The sequence below is a fragment of the Lagopus muta genome, chromosome 14, assembly GCF_023343835.1.
Source record: "Lagopus muta isolate bLagMut1 chromosome 14, bLagMut1 primary, whole genome shotgun sequence".
NCBI lineage: Eukaryota > Metazoa > Chordata > Aves > Galliformes > Phasianidae > Lagopus > Lagopus muta.
The window spans coordinates 1,433,621-1,459,597 of NC_064446.1; the positions used below are offsets into that span (position 1 = coordinate 1,433,621).

General features: G+C 52.7%; 1 protein-coding gene across 3 annotated transcripts in view; it reads left to right on the forward strand.

Annotated features, from left to right (window-relative positions):
- Positions 1–1,100: 1,100 nt before the first annotated feature.
- LOC125700302 (protocadherin gamma-C5-like) overlaps positions 1,101–25,977 on the forward strand; it is a 193,004-nt gene continuing 168,127 nt past the window's right edge. Inside the window, exon 1 of one of the 3 annotated variants that reach the window (XM_048960775.1) lies at positions 1,101–2,925. In XM_048960775.1, the coding sequence (XP_048816732.1) occupies positions 1,342–2,925 (1,584 nt within the window). In that variant the 5' untranslated portion in view covers positions 1,101–1,341. Of the gene's footprint in view, positions 2,926–18,041; positions 19,804–25,977 lie in introns of those variants that run through there. The other 2 variants (XM_048960791.1, XM_048960788.1) reach the window with 2 other exon arrangements.

The window sequence follows — 25,977 nt, forward strand, 5'->3', positions numbered from 1 at the left end:
CACTCTGCTTTTGCTTTGGTCTTATGTAACACCCATACTTTCAGATCTTTGTGTTCCTCCACAGGAAGGAGTTGGGCAGAAAGATAGATGCCCTTGATTCTGATGTGATCGTGGTGCATCATCCATTTATGACACGTTTTGTTCTAACCAGGAATGTCCAGCTCAATCCTACAGGTTGGTGGAGTCATAGGGACTGTGTGAGCATAGAAAAGCAGATGGTGTTTTCTGATTTTTCTTAGTTAATCTGTTAGTAACGTGGTGGTACCATGCACCTCGATTTCCTTCTTAATAAGTAAGTTTCTCCTAAATAATGTTATTCTACCATACTCCTTTTTTTGGCTATATATTTAATTTCCCAGACTTGCTTGTTGCCATGACCTGGACCTCAGTGAGTCTGATTATTTTCCTAAGGCCATATTTATTCCAGTTGTTTCTCTGGGGCTGAAGATCCTACACCTACCCTCAATACTTACAGTTACAAAAGAGACGTTTTTGTAAACGTTATTTCTTAAAGTGACACTGGAAAAAAAGGAAAAAAATCTTGCTTGTCTTCAATGCGGAATGAAAGATCAGCAGTTATCATTTGGCCAACTCAGAAATGCACGGGCAGCACTGAAGAGAAAAGATAACATTGAAACTGCTGAGGAGTGAATCGACAGTGCGTCTGGCTTGGCAATGTTTCCTTTAGGAGGTGCCCGTTTCACTAAACATCTGTTAGTGATGTTCTCTGTTGGCATAATCCATGCATGAGTTTTCGAGCAGTGACACGGAACGTACCGAGATGCTGCAGTAACATACAGCTAAAGGTTAAAGCCTTACATTTCCCTGTGCTATGGGAGATAAACACGAGAAAATCGTGGGAAAAGCGCTGCGTCCTGCCAACATGTTCAAGTGTTCCTCGGGAACCATCCGGAGCTTTCCTTACTTTATGTCAGAAATCCCACACGGCCGACAGAGAAGAGCTTTGCTCTGCTAAGCCTTCCTCCACCTTCTCTCTTGCGGAGACCTCCCGCATCTTCCTGGCGACACTGAATTTGAGCGGAGCGATAAGCACCGAAACGCCTCTGCGCCGCTGCTTCTGGAGCTCAGGCAGCTGCCGGCTGCGGTGGCACCGCGGGGCCTCCGGGTGCCGCTGTTGGCCGCGGCTGCCGCCGTTTCCCGTCCCCGCCTGAAGCTCGCTCGCACGGCGCCGCTCACAGCGGGCAGCAGAGAAGCGGAGAGCGGCGGCGGCCGAGCCGGAGCCCGCATCGCTGCGTTCGAGCCGCATCGGAGCTCGGGACGGACGGAACTCAGCTGGAAGCACTGCGCGAGGAGGAAGGAGAGCGGCGAGCGCTGCTTCCAATGGCGGGCGAGCGGCGAAGGAGCCGCTTGAGAGCGGGAGAGGGGCTGCTGCCCGCTTTGCTGCTGTGCTGCTGCTGCTGTCGGGCGGCGCCGGAGCGGCTCCGCTACGCTATTCCCGAGGAGCTGAGCAGGGGCTCGCTGGTGGGGCCGTTGGCGCGGGACCTGGGGCTGAGCCCGGCCGAGCTGCCGGCGCGTCAGCTGCGGCTCAGCTCGGAAAAGCGCTACTTCGCCGTGAACGGGGAGAACGGGAACCTGTACGTGAGCGAGAGGCTGGACCGGGAGGAGCTGTGCGGCGAGTCGGCGTCCTGTGCCGTCAGCTTCGAGGCGGTGGTGCAGAACCCGCTCAACGTCTTCCATGTCGAAGTGGCCATCCACGACATCAACGACAATTCCCCGGCGTTTAGCAAGGCAGTTCTGGATCTCGAGATCGGGGAGTGGATCCTCCCCGGAGCTCGCTTTCCGCTGGAGGTGGCCCGAGACCCGGACGTGGGAAGCAATTCTCTGCTTACTTACCAGCTCTCTGAAGACTCGTCCTTCTCTCTGGCGATGAAGGTGAGCAAAGGAGGAAAGAAGCAGCCGGAATTAGTGCTGGAGCGAGCTCTGGACCGCGAGAAACAGAGCTCCTTTCAGTTGGTTCTAACAGCGACTGATGGAGGCGACCCCGCGAGGTCCGGAAGTGTGCAGATCCGCGTGAACGTGAGTGACGCCAACGACAACGCGCCCGTGTTCAACAAAAGCGTGTATGAGGCGCAAGTGCGGGAGAATCTGCCGGTGGGATCATTGGTGCTGCAGGTGCGAGCTACAGATGCGGACGCGGGCTCCAATGGGCGGGTCTCCTACTTCTTCGGCAACGTCCTGGAGAGCGTCCGCACCTTGTTCAGCATCGATGCCGAGAGCGGCGAGGTGAGAACTGCCGGGCCACTGGACTTCGAGGAGAGGAGTAAGTACAGCTTCGGTTTGGAGGGGCGGGACGGCGGCGGGCTGACGGGACACTGCGAGGTGCAGATCGACATAATCGACGAGAACGACAACGAGCCCGAAATAACGACGCTGTCGATGTCGAGCCCGGTGCCCGAGGACGCGCCGCCAGGCACCGTCGTGGCGCTGCTGAAAGTGCGGGACCGGGACTCCGGCGAGAACGGGCGGGTGCGGTGCGAGCTGTCGGGAGAGGCACCACTGCAGATCGTGGCATCGTCGGGCGGCTCCTACAAAGTGGTGACGGCGGGCGCGCTGGACCGGGAGCGGGCCTCCGAGCACCGGGTGACGGTGATCGCCACGGACGGGGGCAGCCCGGCGCTGTCGAGCCGCGCGGATCTGGCGCTGGAGGTGTCGGACGTGAACGACAACGCGCCGGTGTTCGAGGAGGCCGCCTACAGCGCCTACGTGCCCGAGAACAACGCGGCCGGAGAGCTGGTGCTGCGCGTGAGCGCGCGGGACGCGGACGCGGGCGCCAACGGGCGCGTGAGCTACGCGCTGGCGGGCGGCGGCGCGGATGCGGAGTTCGTGTCGGTGCGGGCGGAGACGGGCGAGCTGTACGCACAGCGCTCCTTCGACTACGAGCGGTGCCGCGAGTTCGCCGTGGAGGTGCGGGCGCGGGACGGCGGGACGCCGGCGCGCAGCGCGACGGCGACCGTGCGCGTCTTCGTGCTGGACCGCAACGACAACGCGCCGCGGGTGCTGTGGCCGGCGGCGGGCGGAGCGGAGGGCGGCGGCGCGGGCGCGGGGCCGTTCGAGGTGGTGCCGCGCTCGGCCGAGGCCGGCTACCTGGTGGCCAAGGTGGTGGCGGTGGACGCGGACGCGGGGCGCAACGCGTGGCTGTCGTACGAGCTGCTGCGGGCGCCGGAGCCGGCGCTGTTCCGCGTGGAGCCGCGCAGCGGCGAGGTGCGCACGGCGCGGGCCGTGTCGGAGCGAGACGCGGCCAAGCAGCGGCTGGTGGCCGTGGTGAAGGACCACGGGCAGCCGGCGCTGTCGGCCACGGCCACGCTGCACGTGGTGCTGGCCGAGAGCGTGCGGGACGCGCTGCCGGAGCTGGGCGAAGGCCCGGCGGCCGCCGACCCGCCGGCGGAGCTGCGCTTCTCGCTGGTGCTGGCGCTGGCGCTGCTGTCGGCCGCGTTCCTGCTGAGCGCGGCCGTGACGCTGCTGGCGCGCCTGCGCCGGGCCGGGCCGCCCGCCGTCCTGAGCTGCCTGGGCGCACGGCGCTTGTCGGCGTCGGGCCCCGCCGTGCCGGCTGACTTCTGCGAGGGCACCTTGCCCTACTCGTACAACCTGTGCGTGGCGCCGGGTCGCGCCGTGGCCGAGGGCGCCTGGCTGCTGCCGCCCGCCTTGCAGCCCAGCGCTGCCGCCAAGGAGCCGCTCGGCGGGGAAACGTGCGGGAAGCGGAGCCCGAGCGACAGCGCCGGCCCTGGAGAGCCGCCCGACGACCTCTGCGCACCGCAGGTCAGTAATTCTGCTCTCTCCTCTTGTTGTCTTTCATTCTTTTCGACCTCCACACCAAATGCAGCGTCCTGTTCCTTAGGGGTGTCTCTGGGTAGCGTTGCTGAGAGGCACTGCTTCGTGTCACTCTGAGAGGATGAAGCAGAGCTGCATTTCAGCTGTGCTTCGCAGTCGGCGATTAACAGCTTCAGCACGTGTTTAATCGGTAGTCACGCCATTGGGGTCGGCTGAGATGTCGGAAATCTGTTGGTTAATTGTTTTGATAATTGCTATCAAATGTGATAATGTGCTATCATTGGTGTGGTGGATCAATGGTGTCCCGGTACGATATCCCTGGGCAGCCCTTTCTCCGTGTTTTTCTCACCACTGCTATCAGCTTTCTGATTCCTGATCTCTTCTTCACTTGCCTTTTATGTTCAGATGATTGTGCGGAATCACTTTGGAAAGAAACCGACATTTTGTATTGCAGAGCCTGTGGAAATACGAGTGCAGTTTCATGAATGGAAAAACTAACAATTATTGGGTGGCTATGGAGAAGATAGTAAATAAAAAAGCTAAGTAAGGAGTATCTTGTCAGATTATAATCTAGAAACGGTGATTAAATCTTGTAGACTGGCTCAAGGCTCTTCTTAGGCCTTTCTACTACTAATTTTTAAGAACCAGGGCAGGAGATTTAAAAAATTACCGCATTTCACTGAATTTCTGAGGTTTTGTTTGGAAACAGAATGATTTGGTGACATATCTCAGTTTCACGTTTCTGGTTAGCTCCATAGGACGTGTTTAATTAATTGTTTAAATTTTGTTGCACTTGTTCTGTAGTTCCAGTAGTTTGTATTCTTGATGAGTTTGATGAGACTGTATTCAAATGGAATATTGATTTCTCCTTGTTTAACTTAACTTTATACTGTACACAGACAGTTTGGTTTTTCATGATCATGTGTTGAGTAAAGAAATGTCTTTGCATCCATCTGTGTTGCAGTCTTTGGAAATGTGATGGAGAAACAGCTGGGCAGGTGGTCTTTTGGAGATGTTCATTTGTCTGGTCTGAAGATCAAAGAGAATCATACAACTTGGGGGGCATTTGAGAATGGCTGCAAGGTTCTGTGTTTGCAGGGCTCTTGGAAGGAAGAGGAGATGTTTGGCTGATTCCCAAGCGTTTAATATTGGCTTATTGAAAATGGAGGAATCTCTGTCTTTGGTAGCTATGGCAACAGCCATTTGTTTTCTTCTATTTGGAGGACAAATCACACAGTGAGGTCTGAAGATTCTTAGAGCAAGTGAAAACCTTAAACTGCAGTTTAGTTTTAAATATATAGAAGATAGGTGTTGATATGCAGTTTGCCCAGGCTTTGAATCTAGGCCTGATGTTATGAATCTATGCATTTTCCTTCTGTTATCCAAATGACTTTCAAGAACTATGGCTATAATGTGTGTTTTGAGGTCTTGGACAAGGCACCCGTGTCTTTGTTCTGTATTGGATGGGAGGGGACAGACTTTCTAGTAGGGTCTGCTGTGACAGGACTTTTGGAAACAGTTTCAGACCAGAGGAGAGGAGATTGAGGTTGGATATAAGCAAGAAGTTTTTTACAGCAAGGACTGGATCAGGATGCCCAGAGGCATGGAGGATGCCCTGTCCTTAGAGACATTCAAGGTCAGGTTGGACCAGGCTCTGAGCAACCTGATTGAGCTGCAGATGTCCCTGTTCACTGCAGGGCAGTTGGACTAGATGACCTTTAAGGGTCCCTTCTAACTCGACTCTGTGATTCTGCATGTACCAAGTGGCATAATCAGCACTGCTCATCTTTGAATCTGTTGCTTGTTTAGGTTTCATTTCTTCCTTCTTTCTGGTTTAGATCTCAAGACAGACCTCGGTGTGGCACATAATCCTTTAGAAGACTGGAAAATATAGCCTGGCCTGGAGGAGCCTTTTAAATTGATGCCTTGAACATTTACAGATGTTGAGGCGTAGACTGTGATACACTTAATTTTCCTTAAAGTACCACTGAATGAAATGCTCTTGCCTGTGGATTAGATATAGCCAAATATGGTTTCTGTGGTGCAACTGAAGGCTTTGAATGCAGAGTACAAACAGGGATGGTGTGAATTTGTACCTGGAGAATAGCTGTCTTGCTGTGGTTTTGGCAGGCAATGCTTTGATTTCATAGTTAATGCTTTGATATACTCTAGTTCTGCTCAAGTCCCTGTTGTCTTCTTTTACGAGGCACTGATAATTCCCTGATCATAAGTTATTTGCATGTGAACTGTGCACGTGGAACAAGGATGAATGGCTTATAAATATTATTATTGTAATGGCTTAGAATTCCTGCGTGAAACCACATTTAAACATCAGTATCTCCTTGTGTTGTGATGTAAAGTTTCTACCTGGTCAGAACTACATTTTCAGGCCTTGGTTTCCATGAGGTCATGGTTCATGTTCATCATTTCTGAAGAAGGCTGCAGCTGGAATTGTGACTGTTGTTTTGTAGGAAATCCTTCCTTCTCTTTTCAAGGTCTCCAAACACCTGAAGACAGATCTTTATGTGTGAAGGAAATGATGCAGAAGGTGAAAAAGAATGTCTCAAAATTTCTCAGGAATGTTTTTCTTAGAATGAGGCCTATGACAAGGAGCTTGCACTAATGGTTCCTTCATTTCTGCTGTGCTTCAGATAGTAATCTTCTTGTCGTGATCTAAGGCTGTGCCTCCATGAGTGTGCTGTTGTACATAAGATGCTTTTAAGATGCGGATACCAGGCATTCGTTGCCCTTTATCATGGAATCACAGAAGTGCAGGGGTTGGAAGGAACCTCAGCAAATCATTAAGTCCAACCCCCTGCTAAAGCAGGTTGCCAACAATAGGTTGCAAAGGAAAGCATCCAGGTGGGTCTTCAATATCTCCAGAGGAGGAAACTCCACCACCTCTCTGGACAGTCTCTTCCAGGGCTGTCACTGATGGTGAAGAAGTTTCCTTTGGGTATGTATGAAATTTAATTTGTTCCAGTTTCTCCACACCTCTCCATGTTCTATTTGCTACTCACCACCCAAAAGAGCCTTGCTACATAAACATGAACAGCACACTTGAGATATACATAAACCACGATGAGATCATCTCTCAGCCTTCTCTTCTCCAGACTGAACAGTCGCAGCCCTTTCAGCGTTTCTTCGTACAGGAGATGCCCCATGCCCTGATCTTTGTGTCTTCCTGCTGGTCTCTTTCTGGAAGATCCCTGTGAACTGAGAAGCCCAGAACTGGGCACAGTATTTCTTGTGTGACCTCACAAGGGCAGAGTAGAGGGGGAGGAGCACCTCCATCAACCTGTTTGCCACGCTGTTCTTGATTCACCCTAATATACCACTGGCCTTTGTGCCACAAGGGCACACTGCTTGCTCATGGCCAACTGCTATCCACCAGGACACCCAAGTCCTCCTCAGAGCTCCTTCCCAGCAGGTCATCCCCTAATCCGTACTGAAGCATACAGTTTTCAGAGTAATGACAATGAGGAGGAAAGATCACCTATCTGCATGTTATAGCTCATTTTTTCACTGAATGATGTCCTCTTGGATCAGATGAAACTTAGAAAACAGACCTCTCTGTCATTCTTAAAATGTGTCTCAATGCTGTGTTGAATCACGTTTTGTACTGCGATGAATGTTATACATTCCAAATCTCCCATTCAAAAATGGTGTGCTTGGACATGGATGCTAACACAGAACAAAAGTATGATGCCTTGTTTGTCTCTGTAGTAGGAGTGTAGAAAGGGTGAGCAGGCAGCTGCCTAACAGTAGCACCATGGGGACAGGGAGAGTGCTTTGCTAACTTGTTTCTAAAGGGTGCATTGTATGGGAGGTACTTTTATGTTCAGAGATGGATCCCAGATGTAAGATACTGACCAGGAAATGAAAACAAGTTACAAGTGCATGTAGCACTTGCACTATCGTACACTGCAAGAAAGAGGAGGAAAATGTCACTGAGAAAGGACTACAAGGAATAATAATGGCAATCGCTGCTGAAAAAATCTCTTCTACAATAAAGAGAAAGAACTCAAAACTATTTCACATCAAATGCATGAGAGAAACAGATGAGAAGAGGTGCCATTCTCATTCTCAATGATCGTGAACATGTTGAAGAACAGAAAGGACGGTGCCAGCCGCTTCACGAATAAAACGAGAGCAGGAAGCCAAATTCAGACAATCTGCAAAAGAAACTCGCGATGCCAGCCCTTCTACGCTTATTCGGTGGAGCCGTGCGTGCAGTGCCGGGCGTCGGCTGCGGGCGCCGCTGTTCACCGCGGAGGAGAGGAAGGAGCGGAGCGCTGCAGGCAGCCCCGCCCGCTGCGGCCCGGCTCGCTCGCTCGCTCGCTGGCTGTGTCGGCGTCCGGGCGGCTGCGAGCGGCCGAGCGGTGCGGAGCGGTGCTGCAGCGAGGCGGAGGGGCGGCGGGAGCGGTCGGCAGCGGACGCCGAGCCGGAGCCGGAGCCAGAGAAGGAAAGAAAGAAGAAGAATCAGAAGTCGGAGCGGCTGGGCAGCGGCGGTGGTTCGTTGGCGGCGGATCCGTGCGGGAGATGTGCGCGGCGAGAGAAGGGCGGTGGTGCCGGAGTCAGCGGGCGCTGCTGTGGTGCGTGTTGTTGGCGGCGTGGGAGGCGGCGTGGGGGCAGCTGCGCTACTCGGTGCCCGAGGAGCTGCCCAAGGGCTCGTTCGTGGGCGACGTGGCCGAGGACCTGGCGCTGGAGCTGGCGGCGCTCGGCGGGCGCGGCGCCCGCGTGGTGTCCCAAGGCAGGACGCAGTATTTCGCTCTGCATGCGAGCAGCGGCCACTTGGTGACGGCCGAGAGGATCGATAGGGAGCAGCTGTGCCGTTTGCAGGAGAAATGCGTGCTGCGCTGTGAGCTGATCGTGGAGGGCGAGATGAAGGTTTACGCAATCGAAGTGGAAATCACGGACATTAATGACAACGCGCCCAGCTTTGGAGAGGCAGAAATTGAACTCACAATTAACGAGATGGCAGCTATTGGAATGCGGTATGCCTTGAGGAGAGCTCATGACCCAGACGTGGGTGTGAATTCCCTGCAGAGCTACGCGCTGAGCGGCGACGAGCACTTCTCGCTGTCGGTGCAGGCGGGAGGCGACGGCGAGAAGCGTCCCGAGCTGGTGCTGGCCAAGGCGCTGGACCGGGAGGAGGCGGCGTTTCACGAGCTGCTGCTGAGGGCGAGCGACGGCGGCGATCCGTCGCGGACGGGCACGGCGCGCATCCGCGTGGCTGTGCTGGACGCCAACGACAACGCGCCCGCGTTCAGCCAGGCGGTGTACACGGTGCGAGTGCCCGAGGACGTGCCCGTGGGCTCCACGCTGCTCAGCGTCACTGCCACCGACTCGGACGAAGGAACCTACGGGGATGTGAGATACTTATTTCAAGAAGTTTTAGAGCAGATATCGAATACATTCCACATACAAACAGAGACCGGAGCGATTAGTCTGGTAAGAAATCTGGACTTCGAGGAGGTAGATTTCTATGAATTTCTCGTTCAGGCAAACGATGGAGGTGGACTTTCAGACTCTGCGAAGATCACAGTCTCGGTGACGGACGTGAACGACAATGCGCCCGAGATTTGGGTGCGTTCGGCGCTGAGCGAGATCTCGGAGGACGCGGCGCCGGGGACGGTGGTGGCGCTGTTGCACGTGCAGGACCGCGACTCGGGCGCGAATGGGGAGGTGCGGTGCAGCCTGGGCGAGAGCGTGCCGTTCCGTCTGGAGCGGGCGCTGGACGACTACTACAGCGTGGTGACGGCGCGGGAGCTGGACCGCGAGCGGGCGTCGGAGTACAACGTGACGGTGCGGGCGGCGGACGGCGGGTCGCCGTCGCTGCGGAGCGGCGCGGTGCTGGCGCTGCGGGTGCTGGACGTGAACGACAACGCGCCGGTGTTCGCGGAGGCGCGCTACAGCGCGCGTGTGTCGGAGAACAACGCGGAGGGCGCGCTGGTGCTGACGGTGCGCGCGTGGGACGCGGACTGGGGTCAGAACGCGCGCGTGCGCTACGGGCTGCGGGAGGGGCGTCTGCGGGGCGCGCCGCTGTCGTCGTACGTGTCGGTGCAGGCGGAGACGGGCGCGCTGTACGCGCTGCGCTCGTTCGACTACGAGGAGGTGCGCGAGGTGGAGCTGTGGGTGCGGGCGGAGGACGGCGGCTCGCCGCCGCTGAGCAGCAACGTGTCGGTGCGGCTGCTGATCGCGGACGAGAACGACAACGCGCCGCAGGTGCTGTACCCGCCGGCGGCGGCAGCGCCGGGTGCGGGTGCGGGTGCGGGCGCGTGGAGCTGGGCGGGCGTGGAGCTGGCGCCGCGTTGGGCGGAGCCCGGCGCGCTGGTGGCCAAGGTGGTGGCGGTGGACGCGGACGCGGGGCAGAACGCGTGGCTGTCGTACGAGCTGGCCAAGGCGACGGAGCCGGGGCTGTTCCGCGTGGGGCTGCACAGCGGCGAGGTGCGCACGGCGCGCTCGCCGCTGGCCCGCGACGCGTCCCGGCACAGCCTGGTGGTGGTGGTGAAGGACCGGGGCCGGCCGGCGCTGTCGGCCACGGCCACGCTGACGGTGGTGCTGGCCGAGAGCGTGGCCGAGCTGCTGTCGGAGCTGGGCAGCGCGGCGGCGCCGGCCGAGCCCGCGCTGGGCCTGACGCGCTGGCTGGTGCTGGCCGTGGCGGCCGTGTCGTGCCTCTTGGTCGCCTCGCTGCTGCTGCTGCTGGCGCTGCGCCTGCGGCGCCGGCGGCTTTCGCGGCCGCCCGCGGCGCCTTCGGCCGGCGGCGCGTGGCGCGGCGTGCCGGCCTCGCACTTCGTGGGCATCGACGGCGTCCGCGCCTTCCTGCGCTCCTACTCGCACGACGTGTCGCTCACGGCCGACTCGCGCAAGAGCCAGCCGCGCTGCGCGGGCGGCAGCTGCTGCGACACGCTCCCGGCCCGGCCGCCTTCGGACGAGGCCGCGCCGCCGCGCGGGGAAGACGCTGCCGCGCACCGCGCCGCCGAGCCCGTCGCCCTCACGGTGAGTGCTGACACCGCGCCGCTTCCACTCTCCATCCTTCGCTGTGTCCCTCTTTCCTCGTTTCCCTGTTCCTTTGCATTTTACATTCCCTGATATCGCGTTTGCTCTCCTTGCTCCAGGCTTCTTTTTTTTGTGGGCCTCTTGGCTTTGTTCATCTCTCTTCCCTCTTCTCTGTCCTCGTTCCCTCAGTTGCTTTTTTAACGCCCCTAGTTTGCAGTTTTTTTCCTCTCTCGATTGGACAGCGGTAGTGGCAGTGCCGTAACCAGAGGCGTGTGGAGAGATTCTATTCGGGTCTTGTGAAGTGTTTGCACTCTCACTGCCTCCTTTCAATTCGTGCCGTTGCTCCTCCCCCTGTCATCTTCACCTGATGGGAAGCGACTCTGTCGTCAGCTAAACTATATGCGTAATAGATTCCTTATCTTAAATCTCACTGTGACTTTATCTGCATGTCAATGCTGACAAGTCAAACACTGCAGCTTTTGATGTCGTTCCTTCCTTTTTGAGCTAACACTCACTTTTCATTACCTGCATCACTAATTAAAAACGAGTTCCATATCTGCTGAGACCGAATAAATGGCAGAGATCAGTACTGTTTTTAATTTTCATGGACTGATGCTGTGTCTCCCATATCAGTGATATCATGTAACAGCTGGAGGATCTCTTGCAATTGTCCTACTGGCTCTTAACGAGCCGCGTTGTAATGAAATGCCCAGCGCAGCAAATGATCCGAGTCATGTATCTCCTCTTTGGATGGGCACAAAGGAACAACAGGGTTGTCGCTTTCTAGAGATGATTGACTGAAGTGCTTTTTGCTAGCAGCATTTCTGCTGGTGTTGTCAACTGTCATTTCTCTTTTCCTAATGGCTGCTCAGCAAATCGGATGAATCTCTATAGAGACAGGGCAGATGGAGGGTCTGAATTTCCTCTCTCTCATCTCTTTAGAGATGATAAGTATCTTAGTTCTTTGTATTTGTTGCTGCGACACGCTCCCGGCCCGGCCGCCTTCGGACGAGGCCGCGCCGCCGCGCGTGGAAGACGCTGCCGCGCAGCGCGCCGCCAAGCCCGACGCCCTCACGGTGAGTGCTGCCACCGCGCCGCCTCCCCACTGTCTCCCTCCCCGCTTGCCTGTCCCTTTGCATTTGACGTTTCACCATATCACGTTTTCCCTCCCTGCTCCAGGCTTTCTTTTCCGACGGGGCTGTTGGCAGTACAAAGTCTTCTCTTTCTATTACTAAATTAAACGCACCTTTTCTTCTGACGTCCCCTGATTTCGTGGAGTTTTGATCCTGATATCCTGAATAGGCATAGCCAGTGTTTTGTTCACTGCCTACGGTGTTTCTTTTTATTTCCAGGAATTCTGTATCTACATGCACTTCCCATTGGTAGTGGTGTGTTTGATCCATGTGCTTCATGAATCGAACGTCCAAATCATCCTTTAGCATTAGCTGTTTGCCTGTAATCATAATCATTGGCGATCTCTACAGCCTACTCGTTTTGGGGGTGCTGTGTGTGAATGGCTTGTGAGGAAAGCAGGGGATGTGTTTTGTTGTTTGTCAGCCTTCTGTCAGAGTCCTGATGACCTCATAGGAATAGAGCTGGGTGTATCTGTGTTAACACTTGCTGTGGCATCTGCCATGTTGCGGTTTTGTCACTTCAAAGTTTAGTTTCATAATGCTTGGTCAGATGCAAGAGTGATGTCTCTACAGCGTCAGTGCTGTTTATCACTTTGGTAGATGCAACATTATTGCCTCGTTTCTTTTTGAATGCTAAAGAGGGATCAGAGTGTAGCTGATAGCCCTTTATAGCCATTTCAAGCCTAGAATATCAATTATAAATACCCAATGGTGGAGATGTTTCTGTACATTTGGTGAATAATTAAAGCTGTCAGTAGGAATTATTTAATGTTTTTAGGTTTCTGTAAAGCAGTGCTGAATGAAGTGTTGTTCATGATCAAGTTAGTGCCCAGTGCTGTTGTAGTTGATGATGCAAGTGAAGTCTGTGAATGTTGAGAGAAGCAGGTGAGAGGCTGGTGTTGAACCTAAGAAGTAGTGAGTGTGTTGTTGAGAAGGGTAAGGGTTTGATTTCAAAGCTGGTGCAAAGCTCTGTGCTGTTTACACTGCAATCCTCATTTCCCTGTCATTAGAGGCAATGATAGTTGCCTGCAAATGAATTGTTCACCAAAGTTGTTTGTGGAACAGCTCTTTAGAGCTAGAATGGCATCTAATCCCAGTGTGAATCCTCATTTATCTGTCTCTGGTATCCTGTATCCCTATTATGTACATCTCCTTCACCGTGGCTTTCATGTCTTGAGGCCTGTACTTCCTGGATGGATGTGGTTCATGTTTTCCATTTCTGGCCAATGTGGTTACACTGGGAAATGAGAGTGTTGTAGTACAGGAAATTCTTCCTTCCTTTGAGAAGGTGTCAATCAGCTGTAGGCAAGATTTTCAGTATGAGGTAAAAGGAAGAAGGAGATTAAAGAGGATGTCTTATATTTTCTCTGAAGTCTTCACTCGTAAAATAGGCCCTTAGAGAGAGACTTCAGCTTCTGCTTTCTTTATTTCTGTGTGCTTCCAACCATGAGTTTGCTTTGACTGCCACCTTACACTTTGCGTTGTTGGCAGGGCTGGATGACTTCCCAATAGCTCGTGTGCTGGGTGTCTCAGGTGCGTTGGTCTTGAAACCAAAGGTTAATGACCTTATATGTGATTTCTGCTTGACGCTTAAACACCTTCTAAGTTCTCTGCATGATGATAAGATGTTGGAAAAAATGTTCTTGTGTCAAGCCCTGTCGCGGTCTTTTTGCATGCTGTAGGGAAATGGGCTGGGCTACTGGTCCTTTGAAGCTGTTGGGTATCAACAAATACTGAAGAGAATCACAGGCATATGAATGGGGAATGGCTTGGGGACGCTACGTATGAAGAAATTGTGGAGGAAAGAGGGTAGTTTGAATGCTGACTTGATAGGAATGGAGCAGCCATTGCTGGAAGGCAGTTGGAATGGTGAGAGCCACTTTGTGGGTCCATCACTTCAGCTTCATGTGGAATGACATTTGCCATGCCTGCATAGCAAGATCTGAAGATTGGTAAGTAATTGCTTCACTTATCAGTTTTGCCTTGTTTGTTGTCAAAGCTTAAACCAGTAGACAGTGTGGGAGAGAGCTGTCATTGCTGTGGATGACCTGACTTGAATGTTTCCAGCTGTCAGGAAGAGAACTTGGATATGCTTTTGTGTTCTTCACCTGTATCTGAATGAGGTGCTGCTGCGAGGAGCTGAGCGAGTGCTTCATGTTGGATGTATCCGTGGTTCAAGAAAAGGTAGTGAATGCAGAGGTAGGATGGTGAGTGGCTGGATTTGAAAGTGAACAGCAGGTGGGTCAGCAAAGATGCTGTGTTTGATTCCATAGTTGGTGTTAAGAGCTGTAATGTGGATGCACCATTAGATCGCAGTTTCATTACCTTGCATGGTGATGGTAATCCTCTGATGACAGAATTTCTCTCTCTGTGTAGAATGATAGCACATATCTCTAGTTGCTTGTAAATCCTGTGTGAAACCTCTCGTGTATCTGGATGTGACATCGTGATGTAGAGTTTCTTCATAGCTGTAAAGCTGTTTGTAGGCCTTCTTCCCAGGATGGCTGTGTTCCATGTTTCCCATTTTCTGGACTAAGCATTTGTATTTGGAAATGATAAGGCTGTATTGCAGCAACTCCTAACCTTGCCTGAGCAAGTCTGAATGAACACATGAAGACAGAATGTTTTGTGTGACAATACTGAGATGGAATTTGGGTTGTTAGAGGTGGGGTCGTCTGGTGACATTGATGTTGGACTTGCTCATCTTGAAGGTCGTTGGCACCTGAGCAATTTGATGGTTGTGTGATTGTGTGGTTTCATGAAATAATTTGGAAAAGTTCCTTTGTTACCTCCTGTTCATCATTTGAAGTTTGATATTCATAGGAGATGAGTGGGAGAGTTGGAATCTTTCTGGGAAGTGCTGAGTGTTTCCTAACATGAAATCCTCTACTGTGTGGTTCAGTGGAAGAGTTTAGGGCCTGATCTGCAGCTTAAAAACTGATTGGATTCCAGCTGTTGTGGGATTGAATTTGAGTGTGCACAGGGATGGCCAGTATTCCTTCTCGAAGAGTTTCTCAGCCACATTTCTCTTAGAGTGCTTCCATGTGCTGTTTGGTTGAGGACAGCATTTCCTGGCCTTATGTTCACGTCCGTGTGTGGAATGTGAAAAAGCAGCAGAAATGGTGTTGTATTTTTCTTTTTTCATTTACTCATAGCACTGTGCTGTGTGTTCATGAGCCTTTGTCACATCAGCCCCTGTTTGGGTGTTTCAGGAGAGTCAGCGCTGGTGTGGAATGGCAAAGCTGCACTTGAAAATCTCTGCTTTCTTTTTTCTTCATTTCTCTGCTCTGGACATAAACCTTAGCAGACTGGAAGGTGCATTAGTATTGAGGGAATGAGGGAGTCATTTGCAGGCTTTGACTGTGTGAAGCTATGAAGGCTAAAGCTTGTGTATATTTGTCATTCAAAACAGTGTCAGTGAATGAAGTGCTCTTTGTGTTGTCTGATAGCTATTAGGAGCATGGATATTGTCCCTGGTGCTGATAAAAGCCAGAATGCAGTGTGTGAGATGTTGGCTGAGAGCTTTGAAAATTGTTGGGTTAAGGAAGCTCTGACTGGACTGTTGAAGGCTGGATTTTCCTTCTTCTTGTCTGGATTTTCTTTCACATCTGATGCCAATGCCAACACCATTTCTGCTATCGTCCCGTTTTCTTTGTCCTCAAAGGCGATGTTGGTTCCCCCAGTATCAAGTAAAGGGCAAAATCCATGTACGTAGAGCAGGCCTGAGAAGTGAAAGAGGTAGAATGGGAGTGGAGGCACTGAGTTCTGTAATGCTGCAGACAAAGAAGGGAGGAAGAGTGTTGTGGGGGAAGGTGTTCCTTGGAAACACTGATGTGGGGCCATAGCAGCTGTGTTGTATTGCTGTCCTATTACACCTGCGTGTGCACCTGGATGTGTGTCACTTCACTGCAAGTGCCGTGGTGTTTTCTTGCAATATACATGTAGGTACCTGGTTAGAAAGTAAGTGAAATGAAAGCAACGCCAGAGTTTCCAACTGTTCCAATCTTCAAGTGTGCAAACATACAAGAGAGATCTGGTGACTGCAGACGGCCCAGGTAAGAACAGCAGAAATTATTTCTGTGTCACTTTTGTGTGGATGCTCACTTGCACATATCTTAGTTGTCCAAAGGCTGGAGATGATTGTTCTTGCAACCCAGACGTAGGGATCACAGTCAGTAGAAGAGCATCAAGCCTTCCCTTGAATCAGGAGGATTGATGGTTCAGCAGTGTATTTTCCTGTACCAAGTTTTGACTGCTAATATTGTGTCCAGGTTAGTGCCTATTTCACTGAGCCTCTTTCTTTGAACGTCGTGGTGATCAGGAATGGCAATCTTGTTTGTACGAGGCTTCAACCAATCCCACTGGCTGTAAAATCATGACATATGAAAATGCAAGTTCAATTTTCATTGACTTCCAAGTGCTCATTTTAAGGCAAGGTTGTGTCAATGCAACTGCGCACTACAATAGTATGCCTCGCAACGATCAGCTGTTCCTTTATGATTAGAATCCGAATTATTTGAGATGACTGAGCTACTGGTTTGGAGGAAGGAGTCTGTGAGAAGGTGGCCATGCTGCTCTACCCACTGTTGCAATCAGAAGGTAGCAAAAAGTCATCCAGCACTGCATGTATCCACAGCCTGTCAGTGCCATGTGGCATGCTGGTTGTATGTGGAAGCAGTACAGACTTGTCTGCAATGCTTGTGGCCACCTCTTGTGGGTTGTTCTGGTTTATTGGAGGACTGGAGGCCCAGAGCCTGCCATCTCCGAGGGCTCAGGGGAACTCCTGGCTCCTGGTCTATGCCAACAGGGGGTTGAACAACTTGAATTGGGAACTCATCTTCATGATGCACTGGAGAATGTGCATGGAAGGTTCCCTTAGCAGAGTGTTAAGGATACAGGAGAGCAGGTAATTGTAGGCTGTTGACATTGAAGGAAGAGGAGAATTCACCAGTGAATGCAGGACTAAGTTAATGTTGCAGTGCTGGAAAGAACAATAAAAATGAATGGCAGAATGAGTGCAAGGAAAATTAATGGAGTTCGTGGTGCAGAGGCTCCTTCTGCAAATGTGAGTCAAAATACTTCTACAACTCAGAAGTTGGAATTAAGAATAAGGATCCTCCTCTCTATGAGGTAGACATGACAGACCCAAGATGATCACATTTCCATCTCGTTGATCAAGATGGTCCTGGAAAAAGAAATGATTGTTTTGTCCTCTCAACTGAAAGGAAGTGAAGATGCAGCTTGAACTGTCAGTGTCTTGCATGTGCTCTGGAAGATGACTTCTCCAGGCAGAGTTGTGTCAAAGCAACTGTACCCTACAGCAGCGTCCCCCAGTTTCTTTCATGACATCTGGAAGCAGTAATGCCACAAAGAGCCAAGCTTCCTTCCTTGCCTTGCAGGAAAAATGGTTTTGGAGAACACAACCGTGGTCCTCTACCCATTCTTCGTGGAGGAAGAAAATCACCAAGCCTTGAATGTTCCCATCACGTCTGATCTAGCTGTGGCACGCTGGCTACTCGGGAACATGTTGCAAACTGATGTGGAGAGCTTGTGGCCAATTGCAACTTTTACCGGGAGGGCTCAAGGGAGCTGCTGGCGCCTGCACCATGATAGGGAGGAATGGTTGGGTTGAGAACTACACTTCCTTTTGTATTCTGGTATGTGCAGAGCACATGAAATACCTTTCCTATGTGAGATGAAGGTGGGATGGACTTCTGAAGGCAGATGACATGGCAGCAACAGGAATCACAAACGTGTGCAGTACTCAGAAAATTAAAGACTTTTGGAGAAGTGATGAACGTTCCATTCGAGAGCAAGTGCAAGAATAATCTCTGGCCAACCCCATGGAATTAGTGCTTCTGCAGAAACGGGTAAAGAGTCAGTGTAAGGAGCTGGAATAAATCACAACATTTCTCCTTGCTCTGAGTAAGAAATCTCGGACTGAAGAGGGACTTTCTATCGCCTGTATGTAATGAGCACCCAGAATAAAGTAATCAGTCGTCTCAATCATGTTAAGAGTTGGGGAAAAGAAATGCCGGGAATATGAACAAAATGCTGAGAGAGTGCAGCGTGCCGGGTTGCGCGGTACGGGGGGTTCCCGCGGCAGAGGCAGCGGCGTTGCTCGGTGGAGCCGTGCGTGCAGTGCCGGGCGTGGGCTGCGGGCGCCGCTGTTCACCGCGGAGGAGAGGAAGGAGCGGAGCGCTGCAGGCAGCCCCGCCCGCTGCGGCCCGGCTCGCTCGCTCGCTCGCTGGCTGTGTCGGCGTCCGGGCGGCTGCGAGCGGCCGAGCGGTGCGGAGCGGTGCTGCAGCGAGGCGGAGGGGCGGCGGGAGCGGTCGGCAGCGGACGCCGAGCCGGAGCCGGAGCCGGAGAAAGCGAGAGACAGTTGAAAGAAGAAGAAGTGGGAGCGGGAGCGGCGCGTGAGCGGCGGTGGTTCGTTGTCGGCGGGTCCGTGCGGGAGATGTGCGCGGCGAGAGAAGGGCGGTGGTGCCGGAGGCAGCGGGCGCTGCTGTGGTGCGTGTTGGTGGCGGCGTGGGAGGCGGCGTGGGGGCAGCTGCGCTACTCGGTGCCCGAGGAGCTGCCCAAGGGCTCGTTCGTGGGCGACGTGGCCGAGGACCTGGCGCTGGAGCTGGCGGCGCTCGGCGGGCACGGCGCCCGCGTGGTGTCCCAAGGCAGGACACAGTATTTCGCTGTGCATGCGAGCAGCGGTCACTTGGTGACGGCCGAGAGGATCGACAGGGAGCAGCTGTGCGAGAGCGAACCCCAGTGCGTGCTGCGCTGTGAGCTGATCGTGGAGGGCGAGATGAAGGTTTATGCAATCGAAGTGGAAATCACAGACATTAACGACAATACGCCCAGTTTCGGAGAATCACAAAAAGAACTGAGAATAAGCGAAACGACAACCAAGGGGACGCGCTTTCTCCTACCTATGTCTCACGATCCCGACGTGGGTGTGAATTCCCTGCAGAGCTACGCGCTGAGCGGCGACGAGCACTTCTCGCTGTCGGTGCAGGCGGGAGGCGACGGCGAGAAGCGTCCCGAGCTGGTGCTGGCCAAGGCGCTGGACCGGGAGGAGGCGGCGTTTCACGAGCTGCTGCTGAGGGCGAGCGACGGCGGCGATCCGTCGCGGACGGGCACGGCGCGCATCCGCGTGGCTGTGCTGGACGCCAACGACAACGCGCCCGCGTTCAGCCAGGCGGTGTACACGGTGCGAGTGCCCGAGGACGTGCCCGTGGGCTCCACGCTGCTCAGCGTCACTGCCACCGACTCGGACGAAGGAACCAACGGCGAAGTGTTGTACTCGTTTAGAAAACTGACAAACGCAGTAACGAAATTCTTCCAACTAGAAACGAATACGGGAGCTATCAAGCTACTGAAAAATCTGGACTACGAGGAAGGAAACTCATACGAACTAGAGGTTCAGGCACGAGACGGAGGAGAGCTGTTCGACACGGCGAAGGTGTCGATCTCGGTGACAGACGTGAACGACAACGCGCCCGAGATTTGGGTGCGTTCGGCGCTGAGCGAGATCTCGGAGGACGCGGCGCCGGGGACGGTGGTGGCGCTGGTGCACGTGCAGGACCGCGACTCGGGCGCGAACGGGGAGGTGCGGTGCAGCCTGGGCGAGAGCGTGCCGTTCCGTCTGGAGCGGGCGCTGGACGACTACTACAGCGTGGTGACGTCGCGGGAGCTGGACCGCGAGCGGGCGTCGGAGTACAACGTGACGGTGCGGGCGTCGGACGGCGGGTCGCCGTCGCTGCGGAGCGGCGCGGTGCTGGCGCTGCGGGTGCTGGACGTGAACGACAACGCGCCGGTGTTCGCGGAGGCGCGCTACAGCGCGCGTGTGTCGGAGAACAACGCGGAGGGCGCGCTGGTGCTGACGGTGCGCGCGTGGGACGCGGACTGGGGTCAGAACGCGCGCGTGCGCTACGGGCTGCGGGAGGGGCGTCTGCGGGGCGCGCCGCTGTCGTCGTACGTGTCGGTGCAGGCGGAGACGGGCGCGCTGTACGCGCTGCGCTCGTTCGACTACGAGGAGGTGCGCGAGGTGGAGCTGTGGGTGCGGGCGGAGGACGGCGGCTCGCCGCCGCTGAGCAGCAACGTGTCGGTGCGGCTGCTGATCGCAGACGAGAACGACAACGCGCCGCAGGTGCTGTACCCGCCGGCGGCGGCAGCGCCGGGTGCGGGCGCGGGTTTGGGCGCGTGGAGCTGGGCGGGCGTGGAGCTGGCGCCGCGTTGGGCGGAGCCCGGCGCGCTGGTGGCCAAGGTGGTGGCGGTGGACGCGGACGCGGGGCAGAACGCGTGGCTGTCGTACGAGCTGGCCAAGGCGACGGAGCCGGGGCTGTTCCGCGTGGGGCTGCACAGCGGCGAGGTGCGCACGGCGCGCTCGCCGCTGGCCCGCGACGCGTCCCGGCACAGCCTGGTGGTGGTGGTGAAGGACCGGGGCCGGCCGGCGCTGTCGGCCACGGCCACGCTGACGGTGGTGCTGGCCGAGAGCGTGGCCGAGCTGCTGTCGGAGCTGGGCAGCGCGGCGGCGCCGGCCGAGCCCGCGCTGGGCCTGACGCGCTGGCTGGTGCTGGCCGTGGCGGCCGTGTCGTGCCTCTTGGTCGCCTCGCTGCTGCTGCTGCTGGCGCTGCGCCTGCGGCGCCGGCGGCTTTCGCGGCCGCCCGCGGCGCCTTCGGCCGGCGGCGCGTGGCGCGGCGTGCCGGCCTCGCACTTCGTGGGCATCGACGGCGTCCGCGCCTTCCTGCGCTCCTACTCGCACGACGTGTCGCTCACGGCCGACTCGCGCAAGAGCCAGCCGCGCTGCGCGGGCGGCAGCTGCTGCGACACGCTCCCGGCCCGGCCGCCTTCGGACGAGGCCGCGCCGCCGCGCGGGGAAGACGCTGCCGCGCACCGCGCCGCCGAGCCCGACGCCCTCACGGTGAGTGCTGCCACCGCGCCGCCTCCACACTCCCTCCCTCCCCGCTTGCCTGTCCCTTTGCATTTCACATTTCACGATATCACGTTTTCCCTCCCTGTTCCAGGCTTCCTTTTCCGACGGGGCTTCTGGCAGTTCAAAGTCTTCTCTTTCTATTACTACTCTAAATGCACCTTTTCTTCTGACGTCCCCTGATTTCATGGAGTTTTGATCCTGACATCTTGAATAGGCATAGCCAGTGTTTTGTTCACTGCCTTTGGTGTTTCTTTTTATTTTCAGGAATTCTGTATCTACATGCACTTCCCATTGGTAGTGGTGTGTTTGATCCATGTGCTTGATGAATTGAATGACCAAATCATCCTTTGGCATTAGCTGTTTGCCTGTAATCACAATCAGTGGCAATCTCTGCAGCCGATAATGTTTACCTACTCGTTTTGGGGGTGCTGTGTGTGAATGGCTTGTGAGGAAAGCAGGGGATGTGTTTTGCTGTTTCTCAGCCTTCTGTCAGAGTCCTGATGACCTCATAGGAATAGAGCTGGGTGTATCTGTGTTAACACTTGCTGTGGCATCTGCCATGTTGCGGTTTTGTCACTTTAATGTTTAGTTTCATAATGTTTGGTCAGATGCAAGAGTGATGTCTCTACAGCGTCAGTGCTGTTTATCACTTTGGTAGATGCAACATTATTGCCTCGTTTCTTTTTGAATGCTAAAGAGGGATCAGAGTGTAGCTGATAGCCCTTTATAGCCATTTCAAGCCTAGAATATCAATTATAAATACCCAATGGTGGAGATGTTTCTGTACATGTGTTGAATGATTAAAGCTATCAGTAGCAGTAATTTAATATTTTTAGGTTTCTGTAAAGCGGTGCTGAATGAAGTGTTGTTCATGATCAAGTTAGTGCCCAGTGCTGTTGTAGTTGATGATGCAAGTGAAGTCTGTGAATGTTGAGAGAAGAAGATGAGAGGCTGGTGTTGAAGCTAGGAAGTAGTGAGTGTGGTGTTGAGAAGGGTAAGGGTTTGATTTCAAAGCTGGTGCAAAGCTCTGTGCTGGTGATGGTATAATTCTCATTTGTCTGTCATTAGAGGCAATGATAGATGCCTGCAAATGAATTGTTCATCAAATTCATTTGTGGAACAGCTTTTTAGAGCTAGAATGGCATCTAATCCCAGTGTGAATCCTCATTTATCCGCCTGGTATCCTGTATCCCTATTAGGTACATCTCCTTCATGGTGGTTTTCATGTCTTGAGGCCTGTACTTCCTGGATGGTTGTGGTTCATGTTTTCCATTTCTGGCCAATGTTGTTACACTGGGAAATGAGAGTGTTGTAGTACAGGAAATTCTTCCTTCCTTTGAGAAGGTGTCAATCAGCTGTAGGCAGGATTTTCAGTATGAGGTAAGAGGAAGAAGGAGATTAACGAGCATGTTTTATATTTTCTCAGAAGTCTTCACTTGTAAAATAGGCCCTTAGAGAGAGACTTCAACTTCTGGTTTCTTTATTTCTGTGTGCTTCCATCCATGAGTTTGCTTTGACTGCCACCTTACACTTTGCGTTGTTGGCAGGGCTGGATGACTTCCCAATAGCTCGTGTGCTGGGTGTCTCAGGTGCGTTGGTCTTCAAACCAAAGGTTAATGAACTTATATGTGATTTCTGCTTGATGTTTAAACTCCTTCTAAGTTCTCTGCATGATGATAAGTTGTTGGAAAAAATGTTCCTGTGTCAAGCCCTGTTGCGGTCTTTTTGCATGCTGGAGGGAAATGGGCTGGGCTACTGGTCCTTTGAAGCTGTTGGGTATCAACAAATATTGAAGAGAATCACAGGCATATGAATGGGGAGTGGCTGGGGATGCTACGTATGAAGAAATTGTGGAGGAAAGAGGGTAGTTTGAATGCTGACTTGATAGGAATGGAGCAGCCATTGCTGGAAGGCAATTGGAATGGTGAGAGCCACTTTGTGGGTCCATCACTTCAGCTTCATGTGGAATGACATTTGCCATGCCTGCATAGCAAGATCTGAAGATTGGTAAGTAATTGCTTCACTTATCAGTTTTGCCTTGTTTGTTGTCAAAGCTTAAACCAGTAGACAGTGTGGGAGAGAGCCGTCATTGCTGTGGACGACCTGACTTGAATGTTTCCAGCTGTCAGGAAGAGAACTTGGATATGCTTTTGTGTTCTTCACCTGTATCTGAATGAGGTGCTGCTGCGAGGAGCTGAGCGAGTGCTTCATGTTGGATGTATCCGTGGTTCAAGAAAAGGTAGTGAATGCAGAGGTAGGATGGTGAGTGGCTGGATTTGAAAGTGAACAGCAGGTGGGTCAGCAAAGATGCTGTGTTTGATTCCATAGTTGGTGTCAAGAGCTGTAATGTGGATGCACCATTAGATCATAGTTTCATTACCTTGCATGGTGATGGTAATCCTCTGATGACAGAATTTCTCTCTCTGTGTAGAATGATAGCACATATCTCTAGTTTCTTGTAAATCCTGTGTGAAACCTCTCGTGTATCTGGATGTGACATCGTGACGCAGAGTTTCTTCATAGCTGTAAAGCTGTTTGTAGGCCTTCTTCCCAGGATGGCTGTGTTCCATGTTTCCCATTTTCTGGACTAAGCATTTGTATTTGGAAATGATAAGGCTGTATTGCAGCAACTCCTAACCTTGCCTGAGCAAGTCTGAATGAACACATGAAGACAGAATGTTTTGTGTGACAAAACTGCGACTGAATTTGGGTTGTTAGAGGTGGGGTCGTCTAGTGACATTGATGTTGGACTTGCTGATCTTGAAGGTCTTTGGCACCTGAGCAATTTGATGGTTGTGTGATTGTGTGGTTTCGTGAAATAATTTGGAAAAGTTCCTTTGTTACCTCCTGTTCATCATTTGAAGTTTGATATTCATAGGAGATGAGTGGGAGAGTTGGAATCTTTCTGGGAAGTGCTGAGTGTTTCCTAACATGAAATCCTCTACTGTGTGGTTCAGTGGAAGAGTTTAGGGCCTGATCTGCAGCTTAAAAACTGATTGGATTCCAGCTGTTGTGGGACTGAATTTGAGTGTGCACAGGGATGGCCAGTATTCCTTCTCGAAGAGTTTCTCAGCCACGTTTCTCTTAGAGTGCTTCCATGTGCTGTTTGGTTGAGGACAGCATTTCCTGGCCTTATGTTCACATCCGTGTGTGGAATGTGAAAAAGCAGCAGAAATGGTGTTGTATTTTTCTTTTTTCATTTACTCATAGCACTGTGCTGTGTGTTCATGAGCCTTTGTCACATCAGCCCCTGTTTGGGTGTTTCAGGAGAGTCAGCGCTGGTGTGGAATGGCAAAGCTGCACTTGCAAATCTCTGCTTTCCTTTTTAGTTCATTTCTCTGCTCTGGACATAAACCTTAGCAGACTGGATGGTGCATTAGTATTGAGGGATTGAGGGAGTCATTTGCAGGCTTTGACTGTGTGAAGCTGTGAAGGCTAAAGCTTGTGTATATTTGTCATTCAAAACAGTGTCAGTGAATGAAGTGCTCTTTGTGTTGTCTGATAGCTATTAGGAGCATGGATATTGTCCCTGGTGCTGATAAAAGCCAGAATGCAGTGTGTGAGATGTTGGCTGAGAGCTTTGAAAATTGTTGGGTTAAGGAAGCTCTGACTGGACTGTTGAAGGCTGGATTTTCCTTCTTCTTGTCTGGATTTTCTTTCACATCTGATGCCAATGCCAACACCATTTCTGCTATCGTCCCGTTTTCTTTGTCCTCAAAGGCGATGTTGGTTCCCCCAGTATCAAGTAAAGGGCAAAATCCACGTATGTAGAGCAGGCCTGAGAAGTGAAAGAGGTAGAATGGGAGTGGAGGCACTGAGTTCTGTAATGCTGCAGACAAAGAAGGGAGGAAGAGTGTTGTGGGGGAAGGTGTTCCTTGGAAACACTGATGTGGGGCCATAGCAGCTGCGATGTATTGCTGTCCTATTACACCTGCGTGTGCACCTGGATGTGTGTCACTTCACTGCAAGTGCCGTGGTGTTTTCTTGCAATATACGTGTAGGTACCTGGTTAGAAAGTAAGTGAAATGAAAGCAACGCCAGAGTTTCCAACTGTTCCAATCTCCAAGTGTGCAAACATACAAGAGAGATCTGGTGACTGCAGACGTCCCAGGTAAGAATGGGAGAAATTATTTCTGTGTCACTTTTGTGTAGATGCTCACTTGCACATATCTTAGTTGTCCAAAGGCTGGAGATGATTGTTCTTGCAACCCAGACGTAGGGATCACAGTCAGTAGAAGAGCATCAAGCCTTCCCTTGAATCAGGAGGATTGATGGTTCAGCAGTGTATTTTCCTGTACCAAGTTTTGACTGCTAATATTGTGTCCAGGTTAGTGCCTATTTCACTGAGCCTCTTTCTTTGAACGTCGTGGTGATCAGGAATGGCAATCTTGTTTGTACGAGGCTTCAACCAATCCCACTGGCTGTAAAATCATGACATATGAAAATGCAAGTTCAATTTTCATTGACTTCCAAGTGCTCATTTTAAGGCAAGGTTGTGTCAGTGAAACTGCACACTACAATAGTATGCCTCGCAACGATCAGCTGTTCCTTTATGATTAGAATCCGAATTATTTGAGATGACTGAGCTACTGGTTTGGAGGAAGGAGTCTGTGAGAAGGCAGCCATGCTGCTCTACCCGCTGTTGCAATCAGAAGGTAGCAAAAGGTCATCCAGCACTGCATGTATCCACAGCCTGTCAGTGCCATGTGGCATGCTGGTTGTATGTGGAAGCAGTACAGACTTGTCTGCAATGTTTGTGGCCACCTCTTGTGGGTTGTTCTGGTTTATTGGAGGACTGGAGGCCCAGAGCCTGCCATCTCCGAGGGCTCAGGGGAACTCCTGGCTCCTGGTCTATGCCAACAGGGGGTTGAACAACTTGAATTGGGAACTCGTCTTCATGATGCACTGGAGAATGTGCATGGAAGGTTCCCTTAGCAGAGTGTTAAGGATGCAGGAGAGCAGGTAATTGTAGGCTGTTGACATTGAAGGAAGAGGAGAATTCACCAGTGAATGCAGGACTAAGTTAATGTTGCAGTGCTGGAAAGAACAATAAAAATGAATGGCAGAATGAGTGCAAGGAAAATTAATGGAGTTCGTGGTGCAGAGGCTCCTTCTGCAAATGTG